Here is a 15,642-nt window from a genome sequence, read left to right on the forward strand (position 1 = left end):
GGAGTTACCTCTTCACGCGGAGGCACTTAGAAAAAGTCGCACATGTACATACCCAGCTACTACTGATTTTTGTTTTTTTTAAAACAGTACCTGACCTAGTGCTTTAAGTGATTTCTTTTAACTAATATCCTTCTGTTCCCAACACAGCAACTCAAAACAGCTATTGATAAGTGGTAGGATTTTGATTAACAACTGACTGATTACTTCTTACTTATTCAAACCCTACACATGTGTATGTGGTACACAAAATTTTGCAGAATATAGACATGAGATTATTTGAAAATCATAGGGCTTATACTTTGAGTCGTGAAAGTTTTAAGTAAAATTTTAAAGCATCTTACAAACTTTTCTATGAAAAACTTTACTTGAAAATAAAGAGATTGTAAATGTCTTTAAAGATCATAAATGCAAATGATCCTGAAATAGACAAAAATATATTATACTCTTGTATCATTTAAAGGAAGTTTTACAAGTAAGCTGTAACAGGTCATGTACATCTCCAGTACATTCTCTTGCTAATTATCCTCAAAATACACAGCTCAATGGTTAAGAATTTTAAAAGTACCATGTGATACATACAACTGGAATTTTCCTTCATGAAGGCTTGGACTAAGAACATATTTACAGAGGCTTTAAAGAATGAAGGTATCACTAAATGTGGACCTTTAATGATGGGACTGCACTGAATCACTTAATTTTTTTAAGTTTTAGAGTTGTACACAGTTTTAGAAGCTAATGGTAACGTCAAAGTTTAACAACCATCTTGCCCATATCCCAGGTGCTACTGATTTCCAGTCCTTTGAGGCAACCATTTAAAATTCTTTTAGCTGTTTCTCCTTGTTTTTAAATTTATCCTAAATAATATGCTTATGCTCATATAGTTACTATCTTTCCATTTTAGATATTACCACATTCCTTGTGAAAGTTGAAGATTCAGCACTCTTACAGGCACCCTCTCTGAAATCAATCTTATGTAATTTTACCTTAGTTTTTAAGAAAAGTCACTACTCACTATTTTTAACAATCAACTAACTGGAACTCCAAGAGGAGGAGAGAATTACCAAAGCGATATTAAAACTTAATTTCTTAAAGTTTTAAAAGGACACAAGCCATTTCAGTTTAAAGAGTCCAATAAGGGCCCAACACAATCAGAAGATTCACATTTATATGTCTCTTCAGAACAAAAGGATAAAGAGAAAATGCTGAAACTTTTTTAAAAAGTCATCAAGAAATAGGAAGCAAACTGGTATTAGATTAGCAACCATGAGTGTAGAAGGCAGTATCTTTCATAAACATCTCAATCTAGAAGTTTCCTGACTAGCCAATCTAGCAACCAAGTTTAAAGACAAACTGAAAAAAAAAAGAAAAAGAAAAAAAAATAAAGACAAACTGAAAACATTATCAGAGTCAGTGTAGAAAAGGTATATGGGAGTTACATTAAGGATGTAGTCCAGTAAAGTGAGATTGTATTAAGGAAAAAAGACAGATCCAAGAAACAGGAACAGAATAGTAATGTAAAAGTTCATGGCTGATGGCTATTACAAGATGCCTAGTGGGAAGGGCATCCTGGGAAGAGCAAAATGGACAGCTCCTGGAGAAGTGTAAATATGACCCAGGCATAAATTGGACTACTTGGACTGTCAGTGATATAACCATAAAAACAAAAATTCAGTGGTGTCACTTTAAAAATCAAGCTATGAGCCAACTAAGACTGGGTTATCACAAGACAAAAGAACTTTGATAACATAAAAATATAGCTAGCATAAATTATGATCCACAAAGGTGAGAAAAGGGAGAGGAAAAGGTGATGAAAAGAAACAGGTGTATAAATGTAATCATTTGAAGACATAATAGCTCTTTACTTTCTTATCTGTTATCATATGTTGAGTATTACTTTAAACCACAAATTACAGATGGGAGAAAAGAACTACAAAAACTATCATATTAAGAACTCAATAAGAAAAGGCACAAAGGATATGAAACGGCAATTCAAAAAAATGTTAAATTAAAACACCCAAATAATATTTTCTTTATCAGACTAATGGAAATTTTAGGATTCTTAATAGTGTCAGTTGTAGATTAAAGTTTATTGACAAAAGCATAAACAAGCACAACTTTAAAGAATCAAATCTTAGCAATGATTTAGATACAGTTAAACACTTTCATCTTCACCCCTTACTAAGAATTCCTTTTCATAAAGACAGAGATTAGATTTTGTAAAGGTACTACCAACATGCATTTTTAAAAAGCGAAAACCAAAAAGCAGAAGTTACTTTTGAAGTGGCAATAGTGGCAGTCAGCATTAGAACATACTTAGGTCTGTGAAATTCAGAACTATTTTTCTTTATACTGAGTTGGACTACTAGATCTGACAATTCTGAAGAAACTATAGATTCATGACTAATATTCATGCCACACAAAAAGATACATAATACTTTGTGATTTATTTTACATCATGAAATACATAATAAAAAACATTTGAAAGAAGGTATGAAAGTTTTAAAAAGTTAACCAAAAAGGTTTCTAAGATCAAAAAACCCCAGTGTGTGTGGGGAAGATCTTAAAATACACTGAAACACCTCAACGCTACTGACTGAAGATATCTCTACTACAGTATACCATGAAACGTCACTTCAAAATACATTTTCACATTCAAGTGACAGTATACTAGATCTCTTCAATATAGCATATAGAGTTTATTAAAGTCACTATTAACTTTTGGGGCCAGAATTTATGCTACTGATATCTAAGATCTTCATTTTAGAGTCATTCTGAACATCTCACAATCTTCACTGAAATCCAAATGCCAATTTTTATCTGCCTTTTCACTCAGGAAGCCTTGAGAAGCACTATAATTACCTGCTAGAAAAACAATCCTTGTCTTTTGGAAGCACAACAGCAAAGAAAATGATGCAAATATCTGTATCATTCAGTTATCTCTATAAAATCTCTCTTTACAACCAATACTAGAGTAGTAAATAAGCAATCCAACACTTTACCATATTATACAATATATAAGCCTTTCACTTCTTTTTCTTCAAATGTTTGCACTGTACTGCCTAAGTGCTTGTAACTTGGCTGTGATTTAGCTCTTAGGATTCAGTGTGAAAGTGCTGTTGCTCTCTCATTTTAATCCAACATTTTCCCAAAAAAAGCCAGGAACAGCTATTACAAATGTAATCATTTAGCAAGTAAATGGATACAAATATTTGTAAATGGTACAACTATTTAAGTAAAAATCCTTAAGGTTCCTTACATAAGTTAAAAGAACCACCAGGATTTAATTATTTTCATCAAAATAGGATCAGATATATAACATTAATAGATAAATATATATGCATGGCCAGATCAATCTATCTTTCCTGCTTCTTCTCCCAGTTTTACAAATGGGATTTTCTGTTGTCATAGCTTCTGAAAATCAACCAGGTCCATGAATCAAGCAAGCATCATAAAGATCTTCCATTTAATAATTTCTATTATTTGTCATTTTTTAAAAATATAGTGGCAAATATCAATTTACTTTGTTGCCTGAATACCAAGTAAACTTCTGGCTTAAAAAACAGTAAAACTGTGCCCTTTATAAACAGATATGTCAAATTTGTCATGTCAGAACAGGCTTTCCGTATCCATTTATAGGATAAACGGTATGCCCTTAAATAACTAGGTGCTGCTATCAATACGTGCTCACACATACATAATGTTAATGATCCTTTAATAACTTGTCTTTGGAATGATTCTGTCCTACCTTTGCTGCTGCAGCCCTCCTGTCCTTTGCATCACTGAATTCATACGTCTGGAAGTACCCAATATGCACTGTAACAGACAGATGGACAGATCAATGGGCCACAGCGGCAAAGGCCAGATAGACAGACTTGATAAAAATTAAAATCAAAGTATATACAGGAGAGGGAGGAACCAGAAAACATACCTACATTCTATAGTAAAATACCTAAATTTCGTATCTGCAACTCTCCCATACACATACCAAATAAACTATTCTTGACTTCCATATTATTCCCTTTCAAGTAGAAATAGTACCACTGCCAAAGGCAAAATAATCAGTATTTTTAATACCATCAGCAGTTACAGATACAGTAGGTACTTCTGTAACCACGCCACACAATTTCTTCAAATAGAGGTTGCTCTTTAACACACAAGAAGCTATCACATCCAAAGACTTCCTATGAAATATTAAAATGGCACGTATTACACACAAAAATTTCTACTATAGTGCCAGGGCTTGTGTGATCCAAGTTTATTAGTGGGAATCACTGAATGAAAGTCATATTCCAGCATTTTATTATTGTGTATTTTTGTGACTATGTAAAAATGTTTGCTCACACCACATCCAGATTACTTGGGTGACTTAAAAGAATGTGTTAGTGTCATTTAGGCCAATTTCTAAGATACAGTAAAACACTTATACACAAAACTATCAACAGTATTTTTAAAAGCGATGTAGAGTTTTCCTGTTATCTCAAATCCATACACCATAAAATTCAAGGTACTTGATTCAGTGGTTTTGATTACATTCAGAGTTGTGACACATAGGTGTGTTAACCATCAATTTTAGGACATTTCATCACCCCCAAAACAAACCTCATACTCACTAGCAGTCACTCCCTGTTCTCCTCTTTCCCCATCCAGCCTTGGTTTTTTGTCTCCAAGGACTTGCCTATTCTAGACACATCATATAGTATGATGACTCCTATGCAACTGGTTAATTTCAACATTTAGTTTTACTTATCTAGGAAGATCAACAAGCCGAGAGCCTGCCATGAACATCAATTAAGTCTGCTTTACTGGGGGAATGGAAAGGAACTATTAGTTCAGAAAGTTAAATGCAGGCTGCTTAAAGCTTCAACTACACTATAATAGATGAGGAAAGGGAATTGATTAAAAATATATAATTGACAGAAAGTCACAGAGCTGATAAAAGGTAAAAAAAAAAAAAAAATAGCTGGAACTAAGTTCTATACAATGTCCGTCTTAACCACTAAACTATTTTGTCTCTTAATAAAATGATTCAATTCTCACTGATGCTACCTCCTAATACCTGAATATCTCTACCTCCTAATACCTGAATATCCCTGCTTTGATAACCTCATCATGTATTTCTTGCCCAGATTATAATACATCTCTCACTACTCTCCCTGTTTCCTAATGTCATCCTGTTCTCATTTACTCCCTATACTGCCAACAAAGTGGTTCTTCTCAACACTAATCCTATGTTAAGAGTTTACAGTTGTTTCAACTGGCCCCATCTCATTTAGCACTATGCTAAAACCTTTCACAAAATGGATAACCTGTCTAGTTCCAGCTCTCACCACACTACTTCCCAATCCTTATTGTTCATTCAACAATCTAGACCATTAATAGCTTCTACCTTTTGTACATTCTATTGCTCTTCCTCCTCTGTCTGGAATTCCATCTCCAATCCCATCTGCCTAAGTAAGTTACTATTCATTTTTCAAAACTCAGCTTCAGACCCACTTCCACCAAGATTTGTCACTACTTTTCAGAAAATAGCACTAAACATTCCTTTTTGATTCCTGTAATTCTACTGCTGGACATGTCACCGTATTATAATTTATTTATACAAGCCACCTTAAAGAACTGTCCATTATCTATAGTCCCCCAGAACAGTGTAGCTAAAAAAAATTAGGTAAAAATCAATGAAGTGCTCAACTTATATACTGTTCTCAATTAAACTGAAGCATTATTTTCAGAATCCATTAATCTCAGAAATTCATAAAATAATCATATTTAGGATCTTAAGAGGAGGATAAAAATCAGGTTAGGAGAACTGTGGGGGTTCTTTTAAAAGAAAAGTACTAAGAATAAAGATAATAATAGTAGTGATTAGCTCTGAGGGAGGGAATCAGGTAGTTAAGATATTAAGGTGGGAAATTTTCTTTATCTTTTGAACTTTTTGAATTTTGAGACAAGAAAATATATGCACGGTCAAACAAAAAAATAACGGTCTAATCCTTAAAAAGCATATCAACAGTCTTAGAATACTAAGGCTGTTTAAAAAAAAATTTTTTTTTTAATCAGAGCCTACAGTTCAGTATGCAACTTATTTCTGTATTTTGCTTTGGTTACACAGTATGAAGAAAACCCTGATTAACAAAGGTAAGAAATTTCCATCACAATTTCATAATAGTCTTCACTTTAACTGATTCAGAAGTGTAAAAAAAGGCAGCAGAAAACATTTTAATCAGACAGCCAGTTAATACTGTCCAGCAACTGCTTTTATTTATATAAATGCAGAGTCAGAGGAAATATTGTAATAGTTGTTGTTTAGTTGCTAAGTCATGTCTAACTCTAATGCGACCTCATGGACTCCAGCCCACCAGACTCCTCTGTCCGTGGGATTTTCCAGGCAAGAATATTGAAGTGGGTTGCCATTTCCTTCTCCAGGAGATCTTCCTGACTCAGGGACTGAACCCATGTCTCCTGCATTGGCAGGAGGATTCTTTACCACTGAGCCACCAGGGAAGGCCACATTCTGTTTAAACAAGAGTTGAAATATCCAGACACACTTTCCCAAAATACCTGATGCTAGTTGAAAATCAATGGCAGTAAGAGTCTCCAAGAGATTTCTAATTAGCAAAATTGTGTATAATTTTGAAGAATTGTCTATTCTTTGCTGGAAGACAGTCACTGAACAGGTCAAAATGCAAATTGATGTCTCTGTTCTAAACCTAAGTATGGCTGCTTCATTTTTCTGAATGAGACTTTGGCTGTCAGCAAATCTTTATTCTTTTCCCTTAAAGGCAAGAATATATAACATCAACAGTGACTATTAATAAAAGAGTAACATCAGGATGAGTTAGCTATTCACTTGTTATGCAAAACTTGCCAATGTCTGCAATGAGGGTATGAAGAAATATCTGCTTCCGCTTTGCCTGGCATTTATTTAACGGTACAGGATGCGTAAGTACTGTAGCAGTATCGTACTTTCTGTAACTCTGAGCAGACAGACAGGTCTGAATCCAAAATACCAGTTCATAATAATCTTCAACAATCCATAAAAAGTGAAGCACAGCAAAGAAAACTATAAGCAAGGTGAAAAGACAACCCTCAGAATGGGAGAAAATAATAGCAAATGAAACAACTGACAAAGGATTAATTTCCAAAATATATAAGCAGCTCATACAACTCAATACCAGAAAAACAAACAACCCAATCAAAAAGTGGGAAAAAGACCTAAACAGACATTTCTCCAAAGAAGACATACAGATGGCTAACAAACACATGAAAAGATGCTCAACATCACTCATTATCAGAGAAATGCAAATCAAAACTACAATGAGATATCACCTCACACCGGTCAGAAAGGCCTCACCAAAAAGTCTACCAACAATAAATGCTGGAGAGGGTGTGGAGAAAAGGGAATGCTCTTGCACTGTTGGTGGGATGTAAATTGATACAGCCACTATGAAAGATGGTATGGAGATTTCCTTAAAAAACTAGGAATAAAACCACCATATGACCCAGCAATCCCACTCCTAGGCATATACCCTGAGGAAACCAAAACTGAAAAAGACCCATGCATCCCATTGTTCACTGTAGTACTCTTATCAATAGCTAGAATATGGAAGCAACCTAGATGTCCATTGACAGATGAATGGATAAAGAAGTTGTGGTACATATACGTAATGGAATATTAGTCATAAAAATGAAAATAACTGAATCAGTTCTGAGATGGATGAGCCTAGAATATATTATACAGAGTGAAGTCAGCAAGAGAAAGATAAAAATCATATTCTAATGCATATATATGGAATATAGAAAAATGGTACTGAAGAATTTATTTACAGGGCAGCAAAGGAAAAACAGACATACAGCACAGACTTACGGACATGGGGAGAGGAGAGGAAAGGGTGGGATGCATGCAAAGAGTAATATGGAAACATATTACCATGTAAAATAGATAGCCAACGGGGATTTGCTGTGTGGCTCAGGAAACTCAAAGAGGGGCTCTGTGTCAACCTAGAGGGGCGGGGTGGGGAGGGAGACGGGCGGGGGTTCAAAAGGGAGAGGGTATATATGTAAGCCTGTGGCTGATTCATGTTGAGGTTTGACAGAAAACAACAAAATTCTGTAAAGCATTTATCCTTCAATTAAAACATAAATTTTTTTTAAAAACTAAAGCAGAAGCTTTATTCTAGATTCTGCACACACAAAAATGTTAGCCCAGATATAGTTTAATGCACTGGTAATCTCCAATATGCTAAATAACTCTTTAAAAATTACAGAAGGGCTATCATGAGGAAGGGTTAGAATCAGGTAGGTTCAAGAAAAAAGCTACAAAGAAACAGATATTAACATATGGAAAAACTCAAAATCAGAGCTGTTCAAATATGAAATGCACTTACTTCTAGAGCAGCTGTGGGTGTTTAAGTCATGGTAGACATTTAAGAATAGGCTCAGGGATCACTTAACAGGGAGACAGGACACTTGGTAAGTTGCTGTCCAGCATAACCTTTAAGATCTTTTTCATTCTTATTAATCTTACTCTACATGAGTCAAAAATTGTGTTGACTTTGATATCAAATATTTGACAAGTTTACTGTCATCCTTCATTCTTTAACTACTGTTTATATATTACATTTTCGTTCCTAAAGATGACTAGAGGACTTTTGTAAATTTTAAAGTCCTATCCTCACCCTTTCAGCTTTATAGTTGAGTGGAATGCAACATTATAAATCAAGCTACAGATATTCATATATTCCAAGGATCCAGTGTAACTGTATTAATGCAACATGAGTTGAGATGACTATATTAATACAAAACAAAGAAAATGTTTAGGGCCAATGAAATGTAATGATTATATTTAAAAAGTCAGACTGGTAAGTAAAATTAGATATACACATACATACTTTCTTTTCAAAGGAGTATTACTTTCATATTAAATAACAATGAGGCTCACTCTAAGTTTTTGTTTTATAAGAACTGAACAGAGGTTGAAAGATAAAGACATACTTAGATTTCTAAGTATGCACCATTTAAATGGTGCATTATCAGTAATAAGGTCCTCTAAGAACTTCACAAAAGAAACATTTTCTCATTATTGAACAAAATAAGTCAAATCAGCTAATATCCCTTTAAGTATATGAAGCATTTGTTATCTAGTGCATCCACAATAATTTCAAAACGCCATTCACCTAGAACCTCTTAATGTTTCTGTCAGGAGAATGCAGACTTTGCAGACAACTGGTCTCAGTTTGTAATTCATATATAAATCACGAATAAATTTTACATTATACTTGTGTGCATTCTATAAGATACATCAAGCGATAAAATTATTTAATGTTAAAACTTTGTTTTTAATGCTTAAATCAGAATGGAAAGTAGTAAATATTATAAATATCAATTTTGGCTTGAAATTTTCTTGAAGATGGTACATATATAGGATGCAAAGTTTAAATGGGATACATAGTAGACTTCTGCCTCTATCCCCACACTGGTTTATTATTTATTTGGATTCATAAGCAACAGCACTAAAGTCATAAAACAGCCCACTGACTGACTGAACAAGTTAGTTTCCTGGGGCATACAGAGTTGGAGACAGAAAGGTAGAGCAGATCTGGAAAGACAAACAGAAAACACCCAGCACTAAGACAAGAGCAGTCATATATGTTTTATTTATATTTAATGATGTAAAATACTGAGTTCCAACCCCAACCATGAAAGCCTGGGCAAGCTACTTAATTCTTCTAAGTCTCAGTTTCCTTATCCATAAAATAGTAAAAACACCATCTACTTCAGAGAACTGTTGTGATGACTAACATTCTCTTAACAACTGGTTCAAAACAAAAAAAATGGAAAATATATCAGAGAATGAGAGAAGATTTAATTCGATGAAGTCAACAGAAGAGGAATGTGAACCATTCATAAAGGAAAAACATAGGGGTAGTACCAAGACTTACTTTTGTCAATAATAAAACTCATTCACATTTAATTTTGACTCTTCAAATCCATGTTTATTAACCATGTTCCAGGAAATGTGTGAGTCAATGAGAATACCAAAGTTAACACACTGATCAAGGATTTTCAAAATCTATTAGCAAGAGAATAACAGATTATTTTTAAAATAATAGTATTATATATACAAAATTCTGAGACCCACTCAAAGGGAAAGATTCAAAGATGAAATGATGTTAAAGGTGAGTCTTGAAGTATTGATGAGTTTACTAGAGGAAAAGTATTTGAAAGGAAAAAAGACAAAGTCAGAAAGAAAAATTTCACAGGGATTATCATTATTTTGTTGTGTCAAGATGAGTGTGAAGAAATGATGGGTACAGTAGATAGAGGTCAAATTATGAGAAGTCTGATCTATCAGGCTAAGGATCTTTTATCCTAATCTGCATCCTCTGGTAACCTAGTTAATGGAACCCTCTAGGCTCAAGAAGCCCTAGGCTTAGTAGGTTCCTCATAAGCACCATTTCCTGTCCCATTTCTACTGCTTATCAAGATTGGTAAAAATACCGTGTACTTTCTTAGGCCATAAACAGACCAAGTATGAACATTTTTGACACTGTCATAAAATTGAACAGGATGACCACTCAGAAAAAAAGGAGACATTCAGCATTTCCTAAAAAATCTGTGGTAATCACACTACACTCATAAGGCCCCATTTCCATCAATATCACCCTTTTCATTCTTTTAATTTTTCTGATGTTGCCAATGAGAACCTTTTAATAACTTCTAATATCTTCTAGCAAGACTTATTCAAAGGACTACTTTCCTTCTTTCCTAAAAACCAGCTAGTGTCTTCGGAAGGCAAGGCTTCCCTTAACCAAGCAGCAAAGAATGGTCTAACTACAACAAAAGTGAAAACACATCAGGGTTGACCTGGTGAAAAAATAACATCTCAAAAGACAAACTGGTAGGTGTGGGATTTCTGGGTAATGGCAATACACCAAGATACTCAACTATGAAAACCAGGCCAGAGCAAATCAAGAAATAGGATATAAATGAGATTAAGCTACAAGTGGATAAAAGCAGGTATTATGGGTCCTAGTTACTGCTTTTACTGTCAAGGATTTATTTATGTGTTTGCCCTTCCTAGACTAGGAGCCCTGGAAAGGAAAGTATTCTCCAATCATCTTTGTACACCTACTGCCAAAGCACACCAACGGGAAGCACATGAACATAAAAGTTCAGTACAGATTTGGCAGACATGGTGACAGGAAGACGTATAATGTTTTCAGGAATAGTGTTATAAAATCCAAGAGGACCAATTTCAAGATAGACAGGGCCATTAGATCAGATGGAAAGGAGGCTTTGGTCTTTCAGCTTCCTATCTTGAAAGCATTCACACTAATTATCTTTTGTCACCTGAATTTTATACCTAGAAAGGAGCTTAAGAAATCATCATGTCTAAACCTTTCCTTCTGCAAGGGCAGGTTCAGACTATAACCCAAGTTATTTAGTCTTAGGTCACATAGCAATGCAGATGGGTCAGACTCTAGTCTTAGATGAGGTATAAGTTTTATAAGATAAGAAATATGAATTAAATAGACAAAGTAATTATTATGTACTTAAAAGCTTTATAAATACACCCAGTTTGGGGAGCTTTCAAGTTCATTTTTTGTTATTTATTAAGCATAATGTAAAAAAAGAAATTTTAATCTCATGATCCTGGAACTAATAAAATAAAGTGTCATAACCACAGTCCTGTATCTTTCCCTTCCTTTTCACATAGTATGTGTGGTAGCCAACCTTCAAGATGGCCCCCAGTGATCTCTGCCCTCTGGGATACGTGCAGTTCCCTCCCACAGTGAATAGGTCTGACTGTAACCAACTGCTGTTGTTTAGTCACTAAGTCATGTCGTGACACTTCTGTGACCCCATGGACTGCAGCCCACCAGGCTCCTATGTCCATGGGATTTCCAAGGCAGAAACACTGGAGTGAGCTGCCATTTCTTTCTCCGGGGGATCTTTTGGGCCCAGGGATTGAACCCAGGTCTCCTGCTTGGCAGGCAGATTCTTTACTACTGAGCCACCCGGGAAGCCCTGTATAGGACAATGCAGAAATCACAAAATAAGGCTAAACCATGAAAACATTCACTGTATCTGTCTTGGTTCCTTAGACTACTACTTGGTCTAGTTGGAAGTAAGCTAACTTGTAGTGAGGACTCTAAAGTAGGCCAGTGAAGAGGCCCATGTGATGAAGAACTAGTCTCCTACCAACAACTACGAGAGGGAGTCATCTTGAAAGCGGTTCTTCAACACAAACCAAGCTTTCAGATAAATGCATCCTAGGCTGGCAGGACTACTACAACCTAATCAGAGACCCTGACCCAGAATCACCCAGCTAAACAACCTAAGACTATAATAAATGTTTGCTATTTTAAACCCCTAGTTCTAGGTAATGCGTTATGCAACAACAGATAACTAATACAAGAGACATTTAAAATTAGTCAATTAGCCAAAATGAAAGATTCTTTTAGTACTATAAAGTTTTCAGCATACAAAGAAAACTTAAGTATGAGGATTTGACTCAGTCATAAAGTCCAACTAAGATCTGAAAAAGTTTGGTAAAGCAGAAAGAATTTCTATTTTAAGTCAAAAAGACACAGTTTCAATGTCCTCCACCAGTCTTAACAGAGAAACTCTGAGATTCCCTGAGAAACTCATTTCTCAGCTTCTCTAACTTCAGTTTACTCATCTAAATAATGGAGACAGTGCTACTTTCTTGGGACTTTGTAATAAACTAACAAACATGAATGAAAACACCTAGCATAGTTCATAAATATCAGCGATTATTACCACTTCTATGTTTATAAATCTTTCCTTACATAAAAATGAGTAAATTAGATCTTTCTTCCCCCTCTATCCTGTTATTTTTCCAAATCTCAGACATTCCCTTACTCCAATCTTTAAACTGTCATACTTGCTAGCTGGAATTGAAGTTCAAAAGCTCACAGTGTGGCTGTATGCACCCATGGAAAGCATGCTTCAAAAATCTCCAAGACAGATCTGATAGACTAAGGATACTGACTGATTTTTTAAAATATTATTCCATTTTCAGGTAGAATATAGTTAAGATATAAACAACCATCCCCATCCAGAACCAGAAAAGCTGGATAATATCCCCAAATCATGTCTGAAAACAGCAGAGAGCTGTGAAGGCAACAAAAACTACAGGTGTTGGTAATTTTACAACTTTTGTGATTTTTACCTGGAGGCACTTGAGAATTCTGGGAGCAAAGCAGAAGACTGATAATCTACCACAGAGGGGTGCTACTGACAGGCAGAAAAGTGGTTCCCCCACCCTGAGATGTTCATATCCTAATATTTGGAACCTGTGAATTTATAACACATGGCAGAGAGGAATTACTGTTGCATATGTAACTAAAGCTGCTAATTAGCTGCCTTAGAGATTTTCCAGGTCAACCCAATGTAATCACAGGGTCTTTTTAAAAGGAGGAGGCAAGAGTGGAGAAAAGATCTGAAGATGCTATGTTTTTCTGACTTTGAGGTGAGAGTTAGGAAGCCGTCGTCAAGGAATGTAGGCAGCCTCTAGTAGTGAAAAAAAAAGTCAGGGGAATAGATTCTCCCCTAGGACCTCCAGAAGGAACGCAGCCTGCCAACTCCTTGATTTTAGCCCAGTGAGATTCACTGGGAACTTCTGACTTTCTCGACTGTAAAATAATGAATTTCTGTTGTTCAGAGTCACTAACTTTGTGTTAACTTATTACAACAACAAAAGGAAACTAACACTGAGACTTGAAGAGGTATCTCAATGGGTAGAGGAACGGCTGGTCTTCCACTCAGAATATTTACTGAATCCTGGGGTCACACAGGGCCAAGACTAAAAATCTAGAGCCCCTGAAATACAGATTGGTGCTTCCAGCAGTCTGGGAAGGAAATAAAGTTTGGGGGCCCTTAGGAGAGGGACTGCTGAAAAAACATCAGTTCTTAGTTGAAGAAAAAAAAAAAGCCAACTGCAGCTAAGAGACAGACTAGAACTGAACAGGGCTAGAACTCAGCCTTACTGGATTAAGACAACGACTCACCACTCTCACTGTCAAGCAGAAGGAAAAATAAAAATCCTCTCTGGAGGAATCCATCATCATTCAGAATCTCTAAATACTGTATATAGAGGTACTGGCATGTAATCAAAATATGTCAAATGACAAGAACACGTGACTGAAAACAAAACAGTATGTAGAGACTAGATAATTCAGATGTTGGAAGTTAACTGACAGAACTTTTAGTAATAAATTCTTAATACGCTGGAGAAAATAATGCAGAAGATGTAACACAAATGAAAAAGAAAAATATCACTAGAAAATCAGCATCAGTAAAAAAGAATTAAATGGAAACTCCAGAATATAGTACCTGAAATAATTGAGGGGTGTTTAATAGCAAACCAGACAAAGGAGAAGACAGATGTAGAGATTCAGACAACAGATCAATAGAAATCAGTCAAATTGAAGCACAGAGAAAAAAGGATATAAGATACACAAAAGAGTGTCGAACACATATTGAACGTAATAAAAAGCTCTAATATATGTGCAACTGGAGGAAATGGGATAAAGGCAAAACTGAGAACTTCCCAAACCCATAAGACATCACCCCCAAAGATTCAAAAGGATCTGAAAACACAAAGCAAAATAAACACAAAGAAAGCCATAACTAGACACAAGGTCAAAAATATTACAAACACCGAGGTTAAAAGGTTCCTTAGCTTCCTCCTACCACAAACAACAGAAGCCAGAAAACAAGAGAATCTGTAAAGTGCTGAAAGAAAACTACCAACCTAGAATTATATACATAGCAAAATATTAAAGAACGGGGGTAAAATAAAAACGTTTACACAAAAAATGTTTACTAAGTGACTGCTATGTATCAGGTGGGCCTCCAAGGTGGCAGAGTGGTAAAGAACCCGACTGCCAATGCAAGAGACAGAAGCAAAGCAGGTTCGATCCCTGGGATGGGAGGATCCTCTGGAGAAAGACATGGCAATCCACTCCAGTATTCTTGCCTGGAAAATCCCATGGACAGAGGAGCCTGGCGAGCTACAATCCATCGGGTCGCACAGAGTCGGACACGACTGAAGCGACTTAGCACTCACAGTGTCAGGTACTGTTCTGGGCACTGGAACTACAGCAATGAATAAAACAAAGCCACTGCTCTCATAGAGCTTTCATTTCAATGTAAGAAGTCAGAATATAAACAAATTAATGGAATATGTCAGGTGATATCTCTACTAGCTACTCCCTGAAAAAATTAAGCATCCCATTCCATTTCCAAACATCTTTCCAGAACTAGTCATATTTTATGATCCACATTTCTAATATTTCTGTTACATATTAGCACAGAATCTAATATAGCTTATGTATGTTTCTGAGTAATCAGCAGGAATTCCTAACCTGTCATATATAACCCATCACTAATTTAAAGTAAACACACAGCGTGGTTAGTCATATATTGGTTAGTCGTATCTCCTGTTTGCAAGCCAATACTATGTTTCCTTAGTGATTCAGAAATATTTCAGAATATCAAAGCAGCAACTCTCAATCTGTTTGGCCTCAGAACGCTTTTTAAACTTTAACATTACTGAAGGTGCCAAAGAGTTTTGTTCATGTGAATTATAACTATCAGTATTTATGTTAGATATCA

The 15,642-nt window shown here is 35.4% G+C and overlaps 1 protein-coding gene across 2 annotated transcripts in view; it reads right to left on the reverse strand.

Moving 5' to 3' along the window:
- ARIH1 (ariadne RBR E3 ubiquitin protein ligase 1) overlaps positions 1–15,642 on the reverse strand; it is a 99,856-nt gene that overhangs the window by 72,341 nt on the left and 11,873 nt on the right. The window contains exon 2 of one of the 2 annotated variants that reach the window (XM_061157923.1): positions 3,746–3,813. The exons of the other annotated variant lie outside the window; for it this stretch is intronic. Coding sequence (XP_061013906.1) covers positions 3,746–3,813 — 68 coding nt within the window. The remainder of the gene's footprint in view (positions 1–3,745; positions 3,814–15,642) is intronic. 2 annotated transcript variants of the gene reach the window in all.

Source organism: Dama dama, chromosome 12 (assembly GCF_033118175.1).
Source record: "Dama dama isolate Ldn47 chromosome 12, ASM3311817v1, whole genome shotgun sequence".
Taxonomy (NCBI): domain Eukaryota; kingdom Metazoa; phylum Chordata; class Mammalia; order Artiodactyla; family Cervidae; genus Dama; species Dama dama.